The sequence below is a fragment of the Nerophis lumbriciformis genome, linkage group LG26 (genome assembly GCF_033978685.3).
Source record: "Nerophis lumbriciformis linkage group LG26, RoL_Nlum_v2.1, whole genome shotgun sequence".
Lineage (NCBI taxonomy): Eukaryota > Metazoa > Chordata > Actinopteri > Syngnathiformes > Syngnathidae > Nerophis > Nerophis lumbriciformis.
Window position 1 is genome coordinate 31,945,290 of NC_084573.2, and position 27,211 is coordinate 31,972,500.

The following is a 27,211-nucleotide window of genomic DNA, read 5'->3' on the forward strand; positions in this document are numbered from 1 at the left end:
TACCCCGAAGCCGCACCGCTTGGTAGAACACGGAGCATTACGGCTAACATAGTCAGACGTACTGTGCTTCAACATACGGGTATTATTATGGTGTGTGTATAAGGACCCCACAATGGCACCAACTAAGAAAAATTATCTGGCGTTTTGTTTCGCAGTATTATACAAAACCAACTTTTCTTACCTTCTGGTACCTGATTATCTTGTGTGATGACTGTATTATGAAAATAGTATATATCTGTATCATGGATCAAGTGGACCCCGACTTAAACAAGTTGAAAAACTTATTCGGGTGATACCATTTAGTGGTCAATTGTACGGAATATGTACTTCACTGTGCAATCTACTAACAAAAGTTTCAATCAATCAATCAATGCTGATGTGTATTTGGGATTTGCATTAGTCCTGAAAATTTGCGTGCGTCCGCCATTGTAGCCAATGAGCTCCTTATTTTCCTCTGTCTTCTTGTTGCGGGGCATGCATCCTCCGCTGTTGCCATTTCTAATATAAAGTAGCGTACAGTTCTAACCTATATCCGTCTGTAGGCTCGCTATGGAAGCGCTAAAAACTACCGGTCCAGCAAAGATGGCGGGCAGAACAGGCTGTCAAAGTGGAGGCACGTAAATAAGACTAGGGATGTCCCGATCCGATATTTGGATCGGATCGGCTGCCGATATTTGCCAAAAATTCCGTATCGGCAAGGCATGGGAAAATGCCGATCCAGATCCAGTTAAAAAAAAAAACTCCGGTCCGTGTTTTCCAACGCACCGATTTAAATAATACATTCCACTTTTCTGCTGCTCCGTAATTTCCGTTCCGCATTTTCCAGCACACCTTCAACACATCCACAGGTCTGTGAATTCTCACGCAGTTGCTTTTAGCTGCTGGCATTACACGAAAGGCTCTTCTCACTCTTTCCTGTGTCTCCCTCTCACAGACAGCAAGCGCACCTTCTTACACACGTCACATACTGTCAAGTCATACGTCACATACGTATATGTCCTCCCCGAGCAGAGAGGTAGCAGCATGGCTAACGTTAGCTGTGATGCTAGCGCAGCCGTGCGAGCAACGCTCCCTCTAAGGTGCTCGCCTGTGCAATTGCGCACTGTTTAAGCGTCCTCTGCGCATAGCAAATCTATGCCACGCACCAAATCGAATAAAAAAATAAGCACATAACATTTTCGACACACGGACACGACAGAGAAAACAGTTTTCGTCATCATTGTTCAAATATTGTGACGTCTGTCGAGACGCTTATCTCCATTCGGTGCCACACGCCCACACCATCAAAATGCCGAGGCAAAAATTTCCACATCAACACCGTATGAAAAAATTAGTGATTTTTTTAGTTGTGATTTCCTTCTCTGCATGAAAGTTTAAAAGTAGCATATATTAATGCAGTATGAAGAAGAATGTTTTAATGTGGACATGCAAGCCTTGAAAGAAAATTTTGAAAATCAAGACTACATTTCCTGCAAATGGGTGCATTTCTACCCTATATTTTAACTTTAGATTTATTCTCATATCAAACTCTTTTGGCTGTCTTTTTGACACTTACATCCGGCGCCCCCCTCCACACCCTGGATTATAAATAATGTAAATAATTCAATGTGATTATCTTGTGTGATGACTGTATTATGATGATAGTATATATCTGATAGTATATATCTGTATCATGAATCAATTTAAGTGGACCCCGACTTAAACAAGTTGATAAACTTATTCGGGTGTTACCATTTAGTGGTCAATTGTACGGAATATGTACTTCACTGTGCAACCTACTAATAAAAGTCTCAATCAATCAATCAAAACACATAGAATCATCATACTGCTGTGATTATATGCATCAAGTGTTCATTCAAGGCTAAGGCAAAATATCGAGATATATATTGTGTATCGCAATATGGCCTTAAAATATCGCAATATAAAAAAAAAAGGCCATATCGCCCAGCCCTAGTTCAATGATGCCATTTCTGTTTGTCATGTATAATTTTGTCTATTTTGTGTTTATCCTTGAATAAACAGGTCAGTTTCTTGTTACCAACCATTGTGTATTATTCAAACTCCCCTAATTCAGCTGGCTAGTTGTTATCAAGAGTACTAAAACCCTTTTCAACATGATTCTGACAACTAAGTAGGCTAAATAACTTTAAACTTTAATACATGCTCGGATAGGCCAGTATCGGTCAGTATCGGTATCGGTCAGTATGGGTATCGGATCGGAAATGCAAAAACAATATCGGTATCGGATCGGAAGTGCAAAAACCTGGATCGGGACATCCCTAAATAAGACCGCCCACAAAATGAGAGACGGTCAGAAAGCGGCTTGAAAATGGTCAGTAAAACATAATCTATTCAACATTTTGACCAAAGAACCACCAAGACATGTTATGTAGACCACAAGTGTTTTAAATGTAGAACAAAAAAATCATAATATGACCCCTTTCATGCGCTTTATAATCCAGTGCGCCCTATGGTCCGAAAAACACGGCATGTTTTTAGACGGTTATATGCTCTCAGGATACAGAGTGCTCCGAGGAGATACCTGCCACTTTGGTTCTGATTTGCATGTTCTCCTGCAGGTTGGCTAAAGGTTCCAGGTACTCCTGGGCACATCCGGCCATCACCTCCTGTAGCTTGACGTCTACCTGGCTCAGGCGTTCTTTATACAATCTGTAGGAGAAAAAAGGAAATGATCATTTAAACGACAGGATGGAGAACGTGACAGTTTCAACCAAGCAGTTAAAAAGCAGTGTCGGCACACAAGTGGTAAAATATGTCACAGACATATCTGGCTTTCTTGGCCAGGTATGTCTAACACACAAAGAAGTTGGATTGGTAGACTCCGCTTTCTTGTCAATATAAACAATAAATATTTATATAAACAATAAATATAAACAAGTACTTAAATAACTCATATGTGGAAGGCTGATAAATAATTAGAGATGTCCGATAATGGCTTTTTTGCCCATAGTCCGATATTGTCCAACTCTTAATTACCGATTCCGATATCAACCGATACCGATACATACAGTCGTGGAATTAACACATTATTATGCCTAATTTTATTGTGATGCCCCGCTGGATGCATTAAACAATGCAACAAGGTTTTCCAAAATAAATCAACTCAAGTTATGGAAAAAAAATGCCAACATGGCACTGCCATATTTATTATTGAAGTCACAAAGTGCATTATTTTTTTTAACATGCCTCAAAACAGCAGCTTGGAATGTGGGACATGCTCTCCCTGAGAGAGCATGAGGAGGTTGAGGTGGGCGGGGTGTGTATATTGTAGCGTCTCGGAAGAGTTACTGCTGCAAGGGGTTCTGGGTATTTGTTCTGGTGTGTTTATGTTGTGTTACGGTGTGGATGTTCTCCCGAAATGTGTTTGTCATTCTTGTTTGGTGTGGGTTCACAGTGTGGCGCATATTTGTAACAGTGTTAAAGTTGTTTATAAGGCCACCCTCAGTGTGACCTGTATGGCTGTTGACCAAGTATGCCTTGCAATCACTTGTGTGTGTGTGTGTGTGTGAAAAGCCGTAGATATTATGTGATTGGGCCGGCACGCAAAGGCAGTGCCTTTAAGGTTTATTGGCGCTCTGTACTTCTCCCTACGTCCGTGTACCGTTCCGAACAGCGGCGTTTTAAAAAGTCATAAAATGTACTTTTTGAAACCGATACCGATAATTTCAGATATTACATTTTAAAGCATTTATCGGCCGATAATATCGTCAGTCCGATATTATCGGACATCTCTATAAATAATAGTGCAGTGGTGAATAGAGCAAAAAAGATGACGACGTGAACATGAGTCAGTACTTTCACAGTGACAAATTAGTTCCGTCCATGAGAGTACCATATTTTTCTAAACATAAGGCGCACTTAAAATCCTTTTATTTTCTCAAAAAATCAACAGTGCACTTTATAAGCCGGTGCGCCTAATGTACGGAATGATTGTGGTTGTGCTTACTGACTTCGAAGCTATTTTATTTGGTGCATGATGTCATGATAAGTGTGACCAGTAGATGGCAGTCACACATAGGAGATACATGTAGACTGCAAGATGACGCCAAGAAACAACACCTCAATTTATAACCTTGAGAATATAGAACATTACACACGGCGCTCAAAAATCTGTCAGAATGTTTTAGTACGACTTTGATCAGCTATAAAGTCGCACCGCTTGATGGGATTGTCGGAGCATTACAGCTAACGTAGTCAGACGTACTGTGCTTCAACATCCATCCATCCATTCATTTTCTATCGTTTGTCCCTTTTTGGGGTCGCGGGGGGTGCTGGAGCCTATCTCAGCTGCATTCGGGCGGAAGGCGGAGTACACCCTGGACAAGTCGCCACCTCATCACAGGGCCAACACAGATAGACAGACAACATCATACTTGCCAACCCTCCCGGATTTTCCGGGAGACTCCCGAAATTCAGCGCCTCTCCCGAAAACCTCCCAGGACAAATTTTCTCCCGAAAATATCCCGAAATTCAGGCGGACTCAGGTCCGCATACCTGCCCAATCACGTTATAACTGTAGAATGATGGAGGGCGAGTTCTTGGTTTCTTATGTGGGTTTATTGTTAGGCGGTTTCATTAATGTCCTCCCAGCGTGGCAACAACACACAACAACAGCAGTCACGTTTTTGTATACCGTAAAGCAGTTCGTCTGCCGTAAACAGCAATGTTGTGACACTCTTAAACAGGACAATACTGCCATCTACTGTTATGTGTGTGTATATGTGTAAATAAATGAACACTGAAATTCAAGTATTTATTTTATATATATATATATATAATACAATTAATATATATATATATATATATATATATACACGTATATATATATATAAATACATATAATAAAATAAATATATATATATACACGTATATATATATATATATATATATATATATATATATATATATATATATATATAGTTAGAATTCACTGAACGTCAAGTATTTGTTTATATATATATATACATACATACATACATACATACATACATACATACATACATACATACATACATATATATATATATATATATATATATATATATATATGAAATACTTGACTTGGTGAATTCTAGCTGTAAATATACTCCTCCCCTTTTAGCCACGCCCCCTTCTTACCTTCTGGTACCTGCTGATGTGTATTTGGGATCCGCATAAATCCCGAAAATATGCACGCATCCGCCATTGTAGCCAATAAGCTCCTTTTCTCTATCTTCTTGTTGTGGGGCATTCATCCTCCGCTGTTACCATTTGTAATATAGAGTAGCGTAAAGTTCTAACTTATATCTGTCCGTAGACTCGCTATGGAAGCGCTAAAAACTACCGGTGTAGTGGGTTTACATTATTCACCCACAGAATATTAGTGATGGGATCGGCAGTTCTTTTGACTGTACTGAATCACTAGAATCAGTTCCTTAAATTGAGTCGTTCAAAAAATTTGTTCACCGGGGGCGCGTGTGTAGTACAGTACAGTGCAGACATTCGTGGGAGAAGCAGCAAATAGGGTGAACGTGAGTCTCTACACAGCTCTGTGCATTAGAGATGCGCGGTTTGCGGACACAACCGCGGAGTCCGCGGATTATCCGCGGTTCGGGCGGTTGAAATAAAAAAAATTTAGATTTTATCCGCGGGTCGGGTCGGGCGGTTGAAATAAAAAAAAATTCGATTTTAAATAGATTCAGGCGGGTGGCAGTTAAACCAATTCGGAAATATATATACATAGTTAAATGTTGTTACCCACATACGAAAAACGAGCAGGCACCTGCAGCATATGCCACAACAGAAGAAGAAAGAAAAAAAGAGATGGACACTTTTACGGAGCGGAGAAGGGACGCCTCGCCGGGGTCCGGGACCGAGGCCCCTTCCCCCGAGAGGGCCCCACCGGGAGCCGTAGCTGAGGTGATCCGCGAGAAGGGCCCGACGCACGTCCAGGGTCACCACCGCGCCCACCGCACGACACCCCCGCCGGCGTCACGCGCAGCAGGTAAGCAGCTTACCTGCCCGCCACCCCCGTGGCCAGGGGCTCGTAACAGGGGTCACTCCGCGCGCTCCGCCCGCGCAGCTTACCTGCCCGCCACCCCCGTTGCCGGGGGCGCGTAACAGGGGTCACTCCGCGCGCAGTGCGCTCACGAAAGGGGTGGGGCAAGCAGAACTGGCGTTGCGGGATGAACCGAACGCCGGGTTAAGGCGCCCGATGCCGACGCTCATCAGACCCCAGAAAAGGTGTTGGTTGATATAGACAGCAGGACGGTGGCCATGGAAGTCGGAACCCGCTAAGGAGTGTGTAACAACCCACCTGCCGAATCAACTAGCCCTGAAAATGGATGGCGCTGGAGCGTCGGGCCCATACCCGGCCGTCGCCGGCAGCGAGAGCCGCGAGGGCTAGGCCGCGACGAGTAGGATGGGCGCCGCGGTGCGCGCTGAAGCCTCGGGCGCGAGCCCGGGTGCGAGGGACATCGCACCTCCACGCGCTTGGAGGTGCGCTCAGCGCGGCTCCCAGATGATTGCTGCATTGGATCAGTCGCCTGCTTTATAACCTCACTAATGCCTTGCATCGTCTATATTAAATATATAACAACGGGCGGGTGCGGGCGGGTGCGGTGTTGATTAAATGTTAATTCGGGTGGATGCGGATGGTTGACGACTTTTGTCATGCGGTTGCGGATGAAATAATTGCCTATCCGCGCATCTCTACTGTGCATTCAGTACACCAGGCAGTGAGTGACTGACACAGCGCCACAGTCAGCACAGTTCAGTACGTGAACCTGAATCACTTCTGCAGCAGCAGTTCTGTGTGCAGGTCGGCGAATCATGAGTCAGTCAGTAACAGCTTCCCCAGCGGCAGATCTCGGTGTGTGTCAGTTCGCGAACGACACAAGACCTCAGCACCCAATGAACGACGCGCACAGTGGCTGAACGGGGGCCTCAATGTGACGTCCTCCTCCGCGACACAGTCAGTTCTCTGTGTCAGTAGGTTCGCGAGTCCTGATTCTGTCGTTCACTGAGTGATTCATGTCGTTAATCCGCGGTGAACGAATCGTTCGAACAGTATGGCGTCACATTAGTGCCAAAAATCCGAGCGCATAAAAACTGTTATCGCGCGCTGATTCTCCACTTCGTGCGCGCGCGCGACACCCTTTTGCGCGCGTGGTGCCTTTTTGCGCGCGCGCGGTGCCTTTCTGTGCGCGCGCGGTGCCTTTTTGCGCGCGTAACAAGGCAAACCGTTTGTAAATTGGTCGAAAATCGAGCAAGTTATGGTAATTTAATTAGTACATGTACCATTGACATCAATGTAATGATTGAGGCTAGATGTCCGAGGTAAGATGGCTACCAATCATTCTCCAGTGTAGCAACGTTGTAGCCATCTTACCTCGGACATCTAGCCTCAATCATTACACTGATGTCAATGGTACATGTACTAATTAAATTACCATAACTTGCTCGATTTTCGACCAATTTACAAACGGTTTGCCTTGTTACAATCTTATTACATGTAGATATGACATAGGATGCTGTACCTGTTGAAATTACCTCTTTCGCTTTAAAAAAAAAAAAGACTTAATTGTGCAACATAGTTGTGTAGGGTCAGTGTTAGTCAGTTCTCTGAATATTTCAAACTGTTTCAGAATACATTATTAAAAGCTATTTTTAACATTTTAAAAACAAAATTCAAAGATTATTTTATCAATTTTATGGCTGAATCAAAAGAAATTCCATAAATTAGAAAACAAATGTTCAAGAAGAAGTGAAAATATAAAATAATGTTATGGTTGGATGTTATTGCTGGTGGACCAGTTCTGGCTGAAAGATGTGATTATGGTGTTTGTTGTCTTATTATTTATTTGGGTCACATTTTGTATTACCCTGTATTGTGTTTATGTGGTATGAAATAACCTTCATCAGCGCGCGACATTTTTGTATCCACTTCTACCTCCGTAAATCTTGATACATATTGACGATGACCCGCCCTGCTATACTTCTGATTGGCTCTGAGCATTTGTCAGCATTTTTCGCCTGACCAATCAGAAAGATGGGGCCGTCTAAGCATAACCGCCCCCAAAGTGCCAAAAAGAAACAGCGCGAGGAGAGATGCCAGGAGTACACAGAGAGCGCGCAAAAAGGCACCGCGTGCGCACAGAAAGGCACCGCGCGCGCGCAAAAAGGCACCACGCGCGCGCAAAAGGGTGTCGCGCACGCGCACGAAGTGGAGAATCAGCGCGCGATAACAGTTTTTATGCGCTCGGATTTTTGGCACTAATGTGACGCCATAGAACAGTCCCTCCCCCCGCCCCCATGATGAGTAGCTGGCTGCGTCGTTCGCCGACGTCGAGGGTTCAGTGAGTCACAGAATGCGCCAGTTCCACTCATACCGGCATGGTCGCGGCGGAGCTCAACTGAACTGAGAAAGGAACGAATCAGTTCATGAAGTGATTCGGTTCAGCACGTTCACTCAAAAGATTCGTTCGTTCGAACGAATCGTTCGCGAACGACACAACATTACAGAACATTAATTATTAGAGAGTTCCGGTCGGACGCTTTTCACGGGACACATTTCCGGCGTTGCAGTTACACGAGTGAGCCACGGATGAGGATTGAAGTAAAGTCTGAATGTCATTAAAACAGTTCGCTCCATCTTTTGACAGTTCTTCAACTCACGTAATTGCACGCTACACCGGTACAACAAAGACGGCGGGGAGAAGGCGCTGTGGAAGTGGAATTATGTACTCAGTGGCCTAGTGGTTAGAGTGTCCGCCCTGAGATCGGTAGGTTGTGAGTTCAAACCCCGGCCGAGTCATACCAAAGACTATAAAAATGGGACCCATTACCTCCCTGCTTGGCACTCAGCATCAAGGGTTGGAATTGGGGGTTAAATCACCAAAAATGATTCCCGGGCACGGCACTGCTGCTGCCCACTGCTCCCCTCACCTCCCAGGGGGTGATCAAAGGGGATGGGTCAAATGCAGAGGACAAATTTCACCACACCTAGTGTGTGTGACAATCATTGGTACTTTAACTTTAACTTTAAATAAGACCGCCCACAAAACGGCGCATCCTGAAGCGATGGTCAGAAAGCGACTTGAAGATGGTCTCTAAAACATAATTTATGCAACATTTTGACCAAAGAACCACCATTACATGTTAAAAGTAGACCACAAGGAAACTAATCATAACATGACCGCTTTATTATTATTATTATTATTATTATTAGCCTTTATTTAACCAGGTAAACATCCCATTGATATCAAAGATCTCTTTTCCAAGGGAGACCTGGCCAAGAGGGCAGCAGCAAGGTTACATTAAAAACAGTAAACAAACACATAAAACATCACATTTACAACATTAAAACTTGCTCACATAACACATGTGCATACAGACATGGTCGACTGCAGTCCTTTCACAGACGCTTTAAAGGCCTACTGAAATGACATTTTTTTATTTAAACGGGGATAGCAGATCCATTCTATGTGTCATACTTTATCATTTCGCGATATTGCCATATTTTTGCTGAAAGGATTTAGTATTGAACGACGACGATAAAGTTCGCAACTTTTGGTCGCTTATAAAAAAAAAAGCCTTGCCTGTACCGGAAGTAGCGTGACGTCACAAGTTGAAAGCCTCCTCACATTTCCCCATTGTTTACACCAGCAGCGAGAGCGATTCGGACCGAAAAAGCGACGATTAACCCATTAATTTGAGCCAGGATGAAAGATTCGTGGATGAGGAACGTGAGAGTGAAGTATTAGAGTGCAGTGCAGGACATATCTTTTTTCGCTCTGACCGTAACTTAGGTACAAGGGCTCATTGGATTCCACACTCTCTCCTTCTATTGTGGATCACAGATTTGTATTTTAAACCACCTCGGATACTATATCCTCTTGAAAATGAGAGTCGAGAACGCGAAATGGACTTTCACAGTGACTTTTATCTCCACGACAATACATCGGTGAAGCACTTTAGCTTCGGAGCTAACGTGATAAATGCAGATAGAAACAAAAGAAATAAACCCCTGACTAGGAAGGATAGACAGAATATCAACAATACTACCAAACTCTGGACCTGTAACCACACGGTTAATGATGTACCGCCTGACAAAGCCGAGCAATGCTGTTGCTAACGACGCCATTGAAGCTAACTTAGCTACGGGACTCGACAGAGCTATGATAAAAACATTGCTCTCCACCTACGCCAGCTCTCATCTGCTCATCAACACCGGTGCTCACCTGCGTTCCAGCGATCGACGGCGCGACGAAGGACTTCACCCGATCATCGGTGCGGTCGGCGGCTAGCGTCGGATAGCGTCTGCTAGGCAACTCAAAGTCCTCCTGGTTGTGTGTTGCTGTAGCCAGACGCTAATAAACCGATCCCACCTACAGGTTTCTTCTTTGCAGTCTCCATTGTTAATTGAACAAATTGCAAAAGATTCACCAACACAGATGTCCAGAATACTGTGGAATTTTGCGATGTAAACAGAGCTTTTTTTATTGGATACAACTTCCGTTTCAACCATCGACGTCACACGCAAACGTCATCATACCTAGACGTTTTCAACCGGAAGTTTCCCGGGAAATTTAAAATTGCACTTTATAAGTTAACCCGGCCGTATTGGCATGTGTTGCAATGTTAAGATTTCATCATTGTTATATAAACTATCAAACTGCGTGGTCGGTAGTAGTGGGTTTCAGTATGCCTTTAAACTCATTTAATGTAACAAGGGTTTGAAGTTGAAGGTTCGATTGTAGGTTATTCCAAGCCTTTGGTGCTGAAAACCTAAATGCTTTCTTGCCCAGTTCAGTTCTTACTTTGTGCCTGTGCCCTATGGTCCGAAAAATACGGTATGTTCTCATTTCTGTCATCTAAAGGGTGGGGACTTACTGCTCCTTCAAGTCTGTGAATTGTTTCTCCAGCGTGGTCATCTCGTCCAGACACTCCATCCTCCTCCTCTCGCAGTCTTCGTCATCCATCTCTGTTCACAAGTGATAAGAGCTTTGTTATTGTCGTACTAGCTTACACTTGTCAAAATATACCTGTATGTACCTTGTCAAAATATCCCAAAACTAGTACCAAACGTTTGCGCTGCATTGTTTTTGTTTGACTATTACAGTTATGTTGTACACGTTTTATTATTCATAACCAGCCTCCCCCACCTTGTCAAAATCTCCCTAACTTGTACCAAACGCTGCAAAAAATTTTTGTCGAACTCTTATTGTTAGAATAATTGTTTCTAAATTATCACAAAAACGTTGTATTACATTGTGTTCCTGACAAGAAGACAAAAGGCTGTCTTTTGAAACCTACCAAGAGTAAGGCTCGTAAAACTGCACTGTGTGGGGGGGGAGCAAGATGGTGTTCCTGTGTTCTCTCATGTATGGTAATCAACAGAAGGATGTTGTTCTGGCCCAAGGACTTCAAAGCGGAGAGAACCAAGGATCTGCCCAATTTCCAGACGAACTCTTTTTGAACTATTTTATGGAACTCTTTTTGAACTATTTTATGGAACTCTTTTTGAACTATTTTACGACCTCTCTTTTTGAACTGTTCGGTAACCAAAGGCATCGCTGTTTACGACCCACTTCCCTCTGGAAGCGGCTGTGGTCAGGTGGGGGGAGAAAGTCAAATAAAGGAGGAGGAATACAATCTTTTGGCAGAGCGTGCTGAGACACTGTAAGAGGTTACAGGTCGACGGCGACTCTCCTCAATATATTGAGTCCAAATTGAATTCTGTCTCTGTTTAATTCTTTGCCTCTTGTCTTGTTTAATAGATGTCATCAGTGTTTGAACCTGACACTTATAGTTGTGATGTTATTAACGTTTTATGATTTATTACCAGCCCTGTAAAACGGTAAAAACATAAAAATTACAATAGACAAAAAATTTGCAGCACAAATATATAGCAAATGGTTTATGATTTATAATTAGCCCCATAATCAGCACAAACATTTTTTTTGTATTGTTTTTTTTTTTGACAAGGTGTGGCGGGGGTTGGTTATGAATAATAACATAAAAACTACAAAACGTTAACTATAATAGTTAAGCAAAAAATGTTTGCAACACAAACCAGCACATACGTAGCACAAATGTTTGGGACAAGTTTGGGGAGATTTTGACAAATGGTTATGAATAAAAAAAAAACATTCATAACATAAAAACTGTAATTAATGACGTAAAAACTATATAAGACAAATTGCCCAATTGGTACACGTTTGGGGAGGTTTTGACAAGGAGGGGCGGGTTATGTATAATAACATTTTAATTAACATTAAAACAAAAAAAAAAGCAACACAAACATAACACTATTTTTTTGAACAAGGTGGGTTGGATTGTTATGAGTAATAAAACAAAATAATAACTATGATAAACAAAACAATTTAATCACAAACATAGCACAATTTTTTTATGAAAAGGTGGGGGCTGCTTGTGAATAATCAAACTATAATAATTAATGACATAAAAACTATAATAGACAAAAACAATGCACAATTTGTACAAGTTTGGGGAGGATTTGACAAGGAGGGTCGGGCAGGTTATGTATAATACAATTTTAACAACATCCATCCATTTTCTACCGCTTGTCCTTTTCATAAAAACTAAAAACAAGGTTTCTCATTGTATCCCATTGGGTTAAGTTTTTTTCTTGACCTGATGTGGGATCTGAGGGATGTCATTGTGGCCTGTGCAGCCCTTTTAGACACTTGTGATTAAGGGCTATATAAATAAACTTTGATTGATTGAAAAAATTGCAGCACAAACATAGCAAACATTTTTTTTTTTGACAAGGTGGGGTCTGGTTATGAATAATAACACAAAATAACTTTAAAACTATGATAAACAAAACAATGTCATCACAAACTTAGTACTTTTTTTGACAAGGTGGGGGGAGGGCTGGTTATGAATAATGAAACATTCATAACATAAAAAACTATAATAATTAATGACATAGAAACTATTAAATACAAAAAAATTGCACAATTGGTACACGTTTTGGGGGGTTTTGACAAGGAAGAGTGGGTAGGTTATGTATAATAACATTTGAATAACATAAAAACTAAAAAAAAAAAATGCAACACAAACATAGCAGTTTTTTTTAACAAGGTGGGTTGGCTTGTTATGAATAATAACAAAAATTATAATAAACAAAAAAATGTCATCACAAACATAACACACCTTTTTTGACAAGGTGGGGAAAGGAGGCTGGTTATAAATATTAACACATAAATATCATAAAAACAGCAAAACCTCTCTCCCCTCCCTAGATGAACTGTACAGTGCCAGGTACCTCAAAAAGGCCCAAAACATCATAAGGGACCTATCTCACCCTGGACATAAACTTTTTGAACTGCTGCCCTCGGGCAGGAGATACAGGACTATAAAATGCCGGACAAACCGATTTAAGAACACTTTTTACCCGAGAGCAATAGTGTCGCTGAACACAAGACAATAATGACTGTTGTGAGCTGTGTGCTTGGTATTTTTATGTATTTGTATCTATTTATCTATGTTCTTATGTGTTATTATGAATTTGCACTAAATTAGTTTTGCATACAATTTCGTTGTACAATGTACAATGACAATAAAGATATATTCTATTCTATTCTATTCTATTCAAAAACATTTGGGCCAATTTTGGGGAGGTTTTGGCAAGGTAAGGCGACTCGTTATGAATCACAAAAACATTGCAAACATTTTATGATTCATAACCAGCCTCGTTAAACGTAAATAACATAAAAACTACAATAGTTAGACAAAAAAAAAAAAAAATTAAAGCACAAACGAAAAAGTTTGGAGAAGTTTTGACAAGGTGGGGGGATTAGAGTTAAAGTTAAAGTACCAATGATTGTCACACAAACACTAGGTGTGGTGAAATTTGTCCTCTGCATTTGACCCATCCCCTTGTTCACCCCCTGGGAGGTGAGGGGAGCAGTGGGCAGCAGCAGTGGGCAGCAGCAGTGCCGCGCCCGGGAATCATTTTTGGTGATTTAACCCCCAATTCCAACCCTTGATGCTGAGTGCCAAGCAGGGAGGCAATGGGTCCCATTTTTATAGTCTTTGGTATGACTCGGCCGGGGTTTGAACTCACAACCTACCGATCTCAGGGCGGACACTCTAACCACGAGGCCACTGAGTAGGTACAGTTGGATTGATTATGAATAATAAAATGTGGATAACATAAAAACTATAATAGACAAACATTTGAAGCACAAACAGAGCACAAACATTTGGGACAGGTCTGAGGAAGTTTTTGGTCCTCGTATTGTCTTTTTGTCGTCCATGTTCCTCGTCCTGTAGTTTCCATCATAGAAAACGGTTATTAGCAGACCCACTTACTTGTAGCATTATTGTCAAAATCATTAGTCAAAAGGCATTTTCAATAAGCGTGGCACAGTGTCGTGTGAGTCTGCTTCGCTTTGTGATTTTAGGATATAAACAAATGCTATACATTGTGTTTATGGAGTCATCAATGGACTATTGCTGATTAGGGCTCAATAGGTGCGTGTTAAAGTCACCTATATATACACAGCTGATCAATACATATTGGTTTTATTGACATATCACTGTTTAAACATTGTGAGATATTATCAATAACAGGTGACATGTTTTTTACCACTTTGTAGATCAGGTTCTTCATCGCGTACACCTCTACTCCTCCATCCTTACAGATCTTAATCTATTCCTTTTTTATCATCAATCCGTGTTTCTGGGACAGCAATCACTTTGAAGTAGAGATGTCTGATAACATCGGACTGCCGATATTACCGGCCGATAAATGCTTTAAAATGTAATATCGGAAATTATCGGTTTCAAAAAGTAAAATGTATGACTTTTTAAAACGCCGCTGTGTACACGGACGTAGGGAGAAGTACAGAGCGCCAATAGACCTTAAAGGCACTGCCTTTGCGTGCCGGCCCAATCACATAATATCTACGGCTTTTCACACACACACACAAGTGAATGCAACCCATACTTGGTCAACTGCCATACAGTTCACACTGAGGGTGGCCGTATAAACAACTTTAACACTGTTGCAAATACGCGCCACACTGTGAACCCACACCAAACAAGAATGACACACACATTTCGGGAGAACATCCGCACCGTAACACAACATAAACACAACAGAACAAATACCCAGAACCCCTTGCAGCACTAACTCTTTCTCAGGGAGAGAATGATCCAAATTCCATTTTGAGGCATGTTAAAAAAAATAATGCACTTTGTGACTTCAATAATAAATATGGCAGTGCCATGTTGGCATTTTTTTCCATAACTTGAGTTGATTTATTTTGGAAAACCTTGTTACATTGTTTAATGCATCCAGCGGGGCATCACAACAAAATTAGGCATAATAATGTGCTACCGTATTTTTCGGACTGTAAGTCGCAGTTTTTTTCATAGTTTGGCCCGGGGGTGCGATTTATACTCAGGAGGGACTTATGTGTGAAATTATTAACACATTATCAAATAATATTATTTAGCTCATTCACGTAAGAGACTAGACGTATAAGATTTCATGGGATTTAGCGATTAGGAGTGACAGATTGTTTGGTAAACGTATAGCATGTTCTATATGTTATAGTTATTTGAATGACTCTTACCATAATATGTTACGTTAACATACCAGGCACGTTCTCAGTTGGTTATTTATGAGTCATATAGCGTACACTTATTCAGCCTGTTGTTCACTATTCTTTATTTATTTTAAATTGCCTTTCAAATGTCTATTCTTGGTGTTGGGTTTTATCAAATAAATTTCCCCCAAAAAAGCGACTTATATATGTTTTTTTTCCCTTCTTTATTATGCATTTTCGGCCGGTGCGACTTATACTCCGGAGCCACTTATACTCCGAAAAATACAGTAATTCCACGACTGTATATATCGGTATCGGTTGATATCGGAATCGGTAATTAAGAGTTGGACAATATCGGATATCGGCAAAAAAGCCATTATCTGACATCTCTACTTTGAAGGGTTCGTTGAATTGTTATAAAAAGTGCTTCATGTTGCTGTATTTTGTGTACAAGCTTTTGCTGTTGAAATGAATAATAGACAATTATATTATTTGTCTGTATAATAAAAACGATTATTACTGATGTGGGGGGGGGGGGGGGGGGGGGGGGGGGGTCTGAATCTATGTCATTCTCCAAATGCTGGCTTTTATGGTCTTTGTTGCAGAAGTTTTTTTAGTTCCATATTTTCTTGTTCAACAATCTTTGTTGTTGTTTCAGTAATATCTCTGAGTTGGATGATGTGCTCCTGAATCCAGGTCTTCTTGGTCAGTGGCATACTTGCCAACCCTCACGGATTTTCCGGGAGACTCCCGAAATTCAGCGCCTCTCCAGAAAACCTCCCGGGACAAATTTTCTCCTGAAATTCAGGCGGACCTGAGTGACGTGTTGACAGCCTGATTTCATGTCCGCTTTCCCACAATATAAACAGCGTGCCTGCCCAATCACGTTATAACTGTAGAATGATCGAGGGCGAGTTCTTGGTTTCTTATGTGGGTTTATTGTTAGGCAGTTTCATTAACGTCCTCACAGCGCGGTAACAACACACAACAACAGCAGTCATGTTTTTGTCTACCGTAAAGCAGTTCATCTGCCGTAAACAGCAATGTTGTGACACTCTTAAACAGGGCAATACTGCCATCTACTGTACATGCACATGTGACAATAACATCTACGGCTTTTAGAGAGTGCAGTGCACAACTGCGCACACAACAAGGAGACGAAGCAGAAGAACGAGGAAGATAAAGCCATGGCGACGCCGACGACGAGTAAGATGAAGAAATACGCTTGTAAGTTCCAAGCCGCAGCTGCGATTGGACCTGGATAGCCTCCGGGAAGAAGTAGTGGACTACCAAGTGCTTGCCAGTGAAGAAAAGATTGACCGGGTTTGGGCCATGCTAGGGAGAGATGGAAGATTCCAGACTCCAGTGCATTTGATGAAAGCACTTTTGTGCGTGCCACACAGCAATGCATCATCAGAGAGGGTGTTCAGCATGGTTAGAAAAATAGTGACAGAGAATAGAACAAGGATGGACAATTCAACCCTTAACTCAACAATGAGTAGATGAGTGTTAGGTGTGTGTATCTGTGTAAATAAATGAACACTGAAATTCAAGTATTTCTTTGATATATATATATATATATATATATCAATCAATCAATGTTTATTTATATAGCCCTAAATCACAAGTGTCTCAAAGGGCTGCACAAGTCACAACGACATCCTCGGTACAAAGCCCACATAAGGGCAAGGAAAAACTCACCCCAGTGGGACGTCGATGTGAATGACTATGAGAAACCCCCACCCCTCTATATAATAAAATAAATATATATATATATAGCTAGAATTCAAGCGGTAGAAAATGGATGGATGGATAGCTATAATTCACTGAAAGTCAAGTATTTCTTATTTATTTGTGTATATATATATATATATATATATATATATATATATATATATACATACATGTATATATGAAATACTTGACTTGGTGAATTCTAGCTGTAAATATACTCCTCCCCTCTTAACCACGCCCCCCAACCACGACCACCGCCCCACCCCCGACCACACCCCCCCACCCCACCCCCCACCTCCCGAAATCGGAGGTCTCAAGGTTGGCAAGTATGAGCATCGGCGACAAGAACAAGCCATGACCGCCCTTGACTTTTTACTTGTTAATGGACTAGGAATGTAACGGTAAACGGTATAATGATAATTTGCGATAAAATTCCAGACGGTTAGTAATACCGTCTAATTTTTTAATGACCAAAAAACCGGCATTTTAGGCAACACGAAGTCAAGCGCATGCGCACTAGCGTGGTTTGGCTTGATAATCATGGCGGACTAACTACACGGACTTTGCTCCGGAGATTTCCCCTCTGAGTAAAAGGAGCCAAGCGCTTGATTTAACGTCATTTTCCCTCGCTTCCCGGCGTGCGCTTAAGAGCGCACTGCGGGAGGGAGACAGGTGTGGACAATATTGGAGACAGACGCACTTGTCCCCACACTAAAAGTATACAGTGAAGGAGAAAAACTATTTGATGTTGCTTTGATTGACTCAATACAGCGTTCATCAGCTGCTGTGACTGAGAGTTAATGAGGTGAGGAAACGTGCAAGCAGGTTGTCACAACTTCTTTATAAAGCCTTTAGTTTGTTTACTATGATGATCACTTGTCCTTTATCTAACTGCAAACTGTATCAGTGTTCCAATAACATCAATACTAGCTCAAATGTTTTGTCATCTCATCGAACTGAACGTAAAGCTGTGAAGATTGTGTATTCGATGTGTGAGGTATCACTGCTCTTTATTTTTGTTGGCCAAACTGTTGTACTGAACCACAAGGAGGCGTTGGAGAAGAACAAAGCTTGTTTATTAGACTTCATCTTCATTAGCCAAACTGCTTTGTGTTTTATTTTGATATCAAAAAGTAAACACCATGTTTTTTTACATTGTACATTTACATCCGGACGGCTTCGAAGCGATTCTGGACCAATTTGCGCCGCCTGAGGAAGGGGAAGCAGTGCACTGTCAACACCGTGTATGGTGGGGATGGTGTTCTGCTGACCTCGACTGTGGATGTTGTGGATCAGTGGAGGGAATACTTCGCAGACCTCCTCAATCCCACCAACACATCTTCCTATGAGGAAGCAGTGCCTGGGGAATCTATGGTGGGCTCTCCTATTTCTGGGGCTGAGGTTGCTGAGGTAGTTAAAAAGCTCCTCGGTGGCAAGGCCCCGGGGGGTGGATGAGATCCGCCCGGAGTTCCTCAAGGCTCTGGATGCTGTGGGGCTGTCTTGGTTGACAAGACTCTGCAGCATCGCGTGGACATCGGGGGCGGTACCTCTGGATTGGCAGACCGGGGTGGTGGTTCCTCTCTTTAAGAAGGGGAACCAGAGGGTGTGTTCCAACTATCGTGGGATCACACTCTTCAGCCTTCCCGGTAAGGTCTATTCAGGTCTACTGGAGAGGAGGCTATGTCGGATAGTCGAACCTCGGATTCAGGAGGAACAGTGTGGTTTTCGTCCTGGTCGTGGAACAGCTCTATACTCTCGGCAGGGTCCTTGAGGGTGCATGGGAGTTTGCCCAACCAGTCTACATGTGCTTTGTGGACTCCGTGTCCCTCGGGAAGTCCTGTGGGGAGTGCTCAGAGAGTATGGGGTATCGGACTGTCTGATTGTGGCGGTCCGCTCCCTGTACAATCAGTGTCAGAGCTTGGTCCGCATTGCCGGCAGTAAGTCGGACACGTTTCCAGTGAGGGTTGGACTCCGCCAAGGCTGCCCTTTGTCACCGATTCTGTTCATAACTTTTATGGACAGAATTTCTAGGCGCAGTCAAGGCGTTCAGGGGATCTGGTTTGGTGGCTGCAGGATTAGGTCTCTGCTTTCTGCAGATGATGTGGTCCTGATGGCTTCATCTGGCCAGGATCTTCAGCTCTCACTGGATCGGTTTGCAGCCGAGTGTGAAGCGACTGGGATGAGAATCAGCACCTCCGAGTCCGAGTCCATGGTTCTTGCCCGGAAAAGGGTGGAGTGGAGAGGAGATCCTGCCCCAAGTGGAGTTCAAGTACCTCGGAGTCTTGTTCATGAGTGAGGGAAAAGTGGATCGTGAGATCGACAGGCGGATCGGTGCGGCGTCTTCAGTAATGCGGACGCTGTATCGATCCGTTGCGGTGAAGAAGGAGCTGAGCCGGAAGGCAAAGCTCTCAATTTACCGGTCGATCTACGTTCCCATCCTCACCTATGGTCATGAGCTTTGGGTTATGACCGAAAGGACAAGATAACGTGTACAAGCGGCCGAAATGAGTTTCCTCCGCCGGGTGGCGGGGCTCTCCCTTAGAGATAGGGTGAGTAGCTTTGCCATGCGGGGGGAGCTCAAAGTAAAGCCGCTGCTCCTCCACATCGAGAGGAGCCAGATGAGGTGGTTCGGGCATCTGGTCAGGATGCCACCCGAACGCCTCCCTAGGGAGGTGTTTAGGGCACGTCCGACTGGTAGGAGGCCACGGGGAAGACCCGGGACACGTTGGGAAGACTATGTCTCCCGGCTGGCCTGGGAACGCCTCGGGATCTCCCGGGAAGAGCTGGACGAAGCAGCTGGGGAGAGGAAAGTCTGGGCTCGGATACGCGGAAGAAGATGGATGGATATATCGAGATATTTATCGAATATCGAGTTTAAGTAAAAATATATCGGGATATACTTTTTTGTTCATATCGCCCAGCCCTACCCAAAACCCACAATGCAAAGCGTAAACACGTGTCTTTATCGAGCCCTACGTTTCAACAAGTTCGTACCTTGCGCCATGCAGGGTTCAACCGGAGGAATTCAATCGAGATCCCTCGGTGTGGTCAGAAACACCACGGAACTCTCGCCGGTGCAATCTCAGTGTCGCTTCTGGTCGCTCGGCAACCGCTTTGAATCGCGGCTAACTAACAGCTCTTCCAATTCGCTCTTTTTCTTCGGCCGATCTGCGCCTCGGTTTGAAAGATGCCAGCAGACTTTACTGGAGCTGTGATCACGAACCAGTGGTCAGAAAAACTTCAAAATTATCACAAAAAAAAAACAAGCTTTTTTTTGTTGTCGTCATTTCCTGTTTGACAGGAACGGACCGGAAGTGACGCAATAGACACACCAAATTGTCCAGTACAAACGTAACAAACGTTTAGTGTTTCATAAGCAGCCCCAACAAACGTGATAAACGTCAAAACTAGAAAAGCTAGACAACAAATGACGTCATTAGTCAGAAAATGTATTTTAGAAAAACTTAAATGTAATGGCACAAATTGGGACAAGTTTGGGGAGATTTTGACAAGGGGGGGGGGGGGCAACTTCACACAGGTACACATAACGTCCCCGCAGTTTTTGAACATATTCCTAATAAACATGTCAATTTGCACGTCCCAGTGAGTTAATATGTGGCGTAAAAGTAAGATTTGTCCCACCTGAGCTGTCTCCATCTTCAGACACGGACGTGCTAACCGTGTCCTCCTCGTCCGTGCTGCTAGCGTCTTGCTCCGGGAAATCCACCTCCATTTCGTCGTGGTTGTTTTCCTTCTTCTCCCGGGAATGGACCGGCATCACGACTCGCCGCCGTTGATCTGTACCAGTGAGTTTAAAACGACGTTGCGAGCTGAGGCGGCTAACCGGTTAGCGACACCGCGTCAAGACAGCTGGGGACGCAAACATGGCCCCGCTGGACCAATCAGGAGAGGTTTTACTCAGGCTGACCAATCAGATAAGAGGGTGTAGACGTGGTGGCAACGTGCGAGGTTGTGGGATTTGTAGTTCTAATCATTCGACAAGGAAGTTCATGTTGTTTCTGAAATAATGTAATAATCGATATTCAGTATTACATTCCAAAATAGTAAAAAATAAACGTAAAAACGTTTGTAATCAGGAATGTAACTTTTTCTTTCTTTTTTGTCTTATTTCTGTCAGTACTTGCAGCATCACCACAAATATGTCTGATAACTATGAGTGTCATGTCTCATAATTTCGATTTTTTTTTTTTAACTAGTATTTGCTAGTATTTTTTTATTTTCATAATATTGATTCTCCATATTATAATTTAGACTTTTTAATCTCACAAATTTGAATTTTTTTAAATTACATAACTTCAATTTTCTTATCTCATAATTTGAATTTTTATCATTTTATCATTTTTATGCATTTTGTCTTATAACTTAGGTTTTTCATCTCATAATTTCAACTTTTTTTTAATCTCAGTTCGACTTTTGACCTCGTTATTCACTTTTATCTCAGTTATTGCTTTTTTTTAAATCTCATTTTGTTTCTTTCTCAATTTTTCTTTTTATCTCCTATTTTCGATTTTTAGTCACATAATTTCAACTTTCTTATCTCATAATTCCGATTTTAATTCTCATTAGCACCCCCCTTAATTTCGACCTTTTTATTTTAGAATTGACTTTTTATCTAATGATTTAAACTTTGTTATGTTTTAACTTACTTTTTATCTCAAATTTATTACCCCCCCCCCCCCCCACACACACACACAATATGGATTTTTATAACAATTTCTTCATCACATAGTTTCGACAGAATTTCGTCTTTTTATCTCATTAATAATCTAATTTTGAATGTTTTCATGTCATATATTTGACTTTATTTTCAAACAAATTCTATTTCGTTTTTTTTATTTCACAACATTTTATCTCATAATTTCTATTTTTAGAAATAGAAATTATGTGTCGATCTACCAACCGAGCTATTATGAGTATAGCTCGGTTGGTAGAGCGGTCGTGCCAGCAACTTGAGGGTTCCAGGTTTGATCCCCGCTTCCGCCATCCTAGTGACTGCCGTTGTGTCCATGGGCAAGACACTTTACCCACCTGTTCCCAGTGCCACCCACACGGGTTTAAATGGAACTTATATATTGGGTTTTCACTATGTAAAGCGCTTTGAGTCACTAGAGAAAAAGCTCTATATAAATATAATTCACTTCACTTCTCATCATTTCAACATTTTATGTCATAATTTAATCTCATCATTTTGACTTTCTTACCTCATCATTTCGACTCTCAAAATTAAGATTTTTTTTATCTCATAATTTTTATCTTTTATCTCATCATTTTGACTTTTTATCTCAAAAATGTGACTTTACTTCGATTTTTTTTTAATCTCATAATTGTGACTTTTACCTCATAATTTAAAAATGTTCCACATAATTTAAAGTATTTTTTTTCAAAATTTTGACTTTCTTATCTTTTATCAAATAAGTAATTTTAACAGGCTTTCATACACACATTTGCTCAGTTGAAGGTAAATAATTTGTTAGCATGACTATGGCATTTAACCTCAAAGGTAACAAAAATCGTAATGTTTGCTTAAGCATAAACACAACATAAATACCACAAACAATAGACGATTATCAGAAAGTATGAATTGTTGTATGCCGATTAAAAACATTAAGTAAATGACAGGAACAGACCCAACAAAGCAACCAAAAGAGCCGACCCAGTCCTAGGCTGCCCACTAGCTCTCAGCCAATGTTAAGCCCACGAGCATGAGAAAGAATTTGTCCAGGGAGACCGAAGTGTCATCCATCCTGTCGATCAAACGTTTAGGCAAAACGCACCAAAAAGCAGCTCAGAAGTCAGGAAAGTGCCACCCCTTGTTGCGCAGTCCTTAAGGGGCCCGAACCAAAAGGCAAAAAACACACCAAAATAAGAATCTAGCACACAGAGGACAGCGGCGCCATCTTGAAGAAAAAAGTAATACAAAATAAGTTGGAACTGATGAATATAATGTCCATTATTTGCTTTAATTTACAGCAGAATTGTAGGTCAACCAAGATGAGTAAAAAAACAAAACTTGAGTTCATGAGTCACCAAAAAAACTGAATGGATATTGGACAACTATGATGTCATCAATAATTATAATTAGAAAGCATACTCATGCTGAACTCAATGACATTAAACGTTGAAAAGAATAATGGGATAAAAGGGATACAGAATACTCATTGATACAGATGATACACATTATATATATATATATATATATATATATATATATATATATATATATATATATGGTATGCGAATGCTCCCATTAAAATCTCCTGACGATTGAGGGTACCCCCCCTCATGAAACAGGCCTGTAGAGATGAAATAGTCTTGTGATTTTTTTCCCACACATACATATATATATATATATATATATATATATATATATATATATATATATACACACACACACAGGTAAAAGCCAGTAAATTAGAATATTTTGAAAAACTTGATTTATTTCAGTAATTGCATTCAAAAGGTGTAACTTGTACATTATATTTATTCATTGCACACAGACTGATGCATTCAAATGTTTATTTCATTTAATTTTGATGATTTGAAGTGGCAACAAATGAAAATCCAAAATTCCGTGTGTCACAAAATTAGAATATTACTTAAGGCTAATACAAAAAAGGGATTTTTAAAAATGTTGGCCAACTGAAAAGTATGAAAATGAAAAATATGAGCATGTACAATACTCAATACTTGGTTGGAGCTCCTTTTGCCTCAATTACTGCGTTAATGCGGCGTGGCATGGAGTCGATGAGTTTCTGGCACTGCTCAGGTGTTATGAGAGCCCAGGTTGCTCTGATAGTGGCCTTCAACTCTTCTGCGTTTTTGGGTCTGGCATTCTGCATCTTCCTTTTCACAATACCCCACAGATTTTCTATGGGGCTAAGGTCAGGGGAGTTGGCGGGCCAATTTAGAACAGAAATACCATGGTCCGTAAACCAGGCACGGGTAGATTTTGCGCTGTGTGCAGGCGCCAAGTCCTGTTGGAACTTGAAATCTCCATCTCCATAGAGCAGGTCAGCAGCAGGAAGCATGAAGTGCTCTAAAACTTGCTGGTAGACGGCTCCGTTGACCCTGGATCTCAGGAAACAGAGTGGACCGACACCAGCAGATGACATGGCACCCCAAACCATCACCCAACCATGCAAATTTTGCATTTCCTTTGGAAATCGAGGTCCCAGAGTCTGGAGGAAGACAGGAGAGGCACAGGATCCACGTTGCCTGAAGTCTAGTGTAAAGTTTCCACCATCAGTGATGGTTTGGGGTGCCATGTCATCTGCTGGTGTCGGTCCACTCTGTTTCCTGAGATCCAGGGTCAACGCAGCCGTCTACCAGCAAGTTTTAGAGCACTTCATGCTTCCTGCTGCTGACCTGCTCTATGGAGATGGAGATTTCAAGTTCCAACAGGACTTGGCGCCTGCACACAGCGCAAAATCTACCCGTGCCTGGTTTACGGACCATGGTATTTCTGTTCTAAATTGGCCCGCCAACTCCCCTGACCTTAGCCCCATAGAAAATCTGTGGGGTATTGTGAAAAGGAAGATGCAGAATGCCAGACCCAAAAACGCAGAAGAGTTGAAGGCCACTATCAGAGCAACCTGGGCTCTCATAACACCTGAGCAGTGCCAGAAACTCATCGACTCCATGCCACGCCGCATTAACGCAGTAATTGAGGCAAAAGGAGCTCCAACCAAGTATTGAGTATTGTACATGCTCATATTTTTCATTTTCATACTTTTCAGTTGGCCAACATTTCTAAAAATCCCTTTTTTGTATTAGCCTTAAGTAATATTCTAATTTTGTGACACACGGAATTTTGGATTTTCATTTGTTGCCACTTCAAATCATCAAAATTAAATGAAATAAACATTTGAATGCATCAGTCTGTGTGCAATGAATAAATATAATGTACAAGTTACACCTTTTGAATGCAATTACTGAAATAAATCAAGTTTTTCAAAATATTCTAATTTACTGGCTTTTACCTGTACATATAAATGTGTGTATTCATTTCATTTAAAAATACACCAGTGGACTGATAGCTCCCATTTTGTCGCCATCTTGTGGCTAACAATAGTAACTCAAGCATTAACTGTACTTGCAGGGAAACACTGCACATATTTCTGATTGATTACTAAAAACTCTAAGAAGGTCATCATGGAAGTCAAAAAGGTAGGAGTCAAACTTTCACATACTCTTAATATCTAATTATATTAACTAGAGAGACAGAGGGAGAGAGAGAGAGAGAGAGAGAGAGAGAGAGAGAGAGAGAGAGAGAGAGAGAGAGGGAGGGAGGGAGAGGGAGAGAGAGAGAGAGAGAGAGAGATATACGTACATACACACACACATATACAAACCCCGTTTCCATATGAGTTGGGAAATTGTGTAAATGTAAATATAAACGGAATACAATGATTTGCAAATAATTTTAAACCCATATTCAGTTGAATATGCTACAAAGACAACATATTTAATGGTCAAACTGATAAAAAAAAATTTTTTTTGCATTTGATGCCAGCAACACGTGACAAAAAGTTGGGAAAGGTGGCAATAAATACTGATAAAGTTGAGGAATGCTCATCAAACACTTATTTGGAACATCCCACAGGTGTGCAGGCTAATTGGGAACAGGTGGGTGCCATGATTGGGTATAAAAACAGCTTCCCAAAAAATGCTCAGTCTTTCACAAGAAAGGATGGGGCGAGGGTCATCCCTTTGTCCACAACTGCGTGAGCAAATAGTCAAACAGTTTAAGAACAACGTTTCTCAAAGTGCAATTGCAAGAAATTTAGGGATTTCAACATCTACGGTCCATAATATCATCAAAAGGTTCAGAGAATCTGGAGAAATCACTCCACGTAAGCGGCATGGCCGGAAACCAACATTGAATGACCGTGACCTTCGATCCCTCAGACGGCACTGTATCAAAAACCGACATCAATCTCTAAAGGATATCACCACATGGGCTCAGGAACACTTCAGAAAACCACTGTCACTAAATACAGTTGGTCGCTACATCTGTAAGTGCAAGTTAAAGCTCTACTATGCAAAGCGAAAGCCATTTATCAACAACACCCAGAAACGCCGCCGGCTTCTCTGGGCCCGAGATCATCTAAGATGGACTCATGCAAAGTGGAAAAGTGTTCTGTGGTCTGACGAGTCCACATTTCAAATTGTTTTTGGAAATATTCGACATCGTGTCATCCGGACCAAAGGGGAAGCGAACCATCCAGACTGTTATCCACGCAAAGTTGAAAAGCCAGCATCTGTGATGGTATGGGGGTGCATTAGTGCCCAAGGCATGGGTAACTTAAACATCTGTAAAGGCACCATTAATGCTGAAAGGTACATACAGGTTTTGGAACAACATATGCTGCCATCTAAGCGCCGTCTTTTTCATGGACGCCCCTGCTTATTTCAGCAAGACAATGCCAAGCCACATTCAGCACGTGTTACAACAGCTTCGTAAAAAAAGAGTGCGGGTACTTTCCTGGCCCGCCTGCAGTCCAGACCTGTCTCCCATCGAAAATGTGTGGCGCATTATGAAGCGTAAAATACGACAGCGGAGACCCCGGACTGTTGAACGATTGAAGCTCTACATAAAACAAGAATGGGAAAGAATTCCACTTTCAAAGCTTCAACAATTACTTTCCTCAGTTCCCAATCGTTTATTGAGTGTTGTTAAAAGAAAAGGTGATGTAACACAGTGGTGAACATGCCCTTTCCCGACTACTTTGGCACGTGTTGCAGCCATGAAATTCTAAGTTAATTATTATTTGCAAAAAAAATATAAAGTTTATGAGTTTGAACATCAAATATCTTGTCTTTGTAGTGCATTCAATTGAATATGGGTTGAAAAGGATTTGCAAATCATTGTA

At 41.7% G+C, this 27,211-nt stretch overlaps 1 protein-coding gene across 3 annotated transcripts in view; it reads right to left on the minus strand.

The window, feature by feature from the left end:
• The window catches only part of brms1lb (BRMS1 like transcriptional repressor b), a 34,169-nt gene extending 12,948 nt beyond the window's left edge, over nucleotides 1–21,221 (minus strand). For 2 of the 3 annotated variants that reach the window (XM_061986730.2, XM_061986729.2), the window contains exons 1-3: nucleotides 20,961–21,221; nucleotides 10,894–10,984; nucleotides 2,543–2,670 (exon numbers count right to left, since the gene is read on the minus strand). In XM_061986730.2, coding sequence (XP_061842714.1) covers nucleotides 2,543–2,670; nucleotides 10,894–10,984; nucleotides 20,961–21,096 — 355 coding nt within the window. In that variant the 5' untranslated portion in view covers nucleotides 21,097–21,221. The remainder of the gene's footprint in view (nucleotides 1–2,542; nucleotides 2,671–10,893; nucleotides 10,985–20,960) is intronic. The other variant, XM_061986731.2, reaches the window with a different exon arrangement.
• Between the last annotated feature and the right edge of the window lie 5,990 nt (nucleotides 21,222–27,211).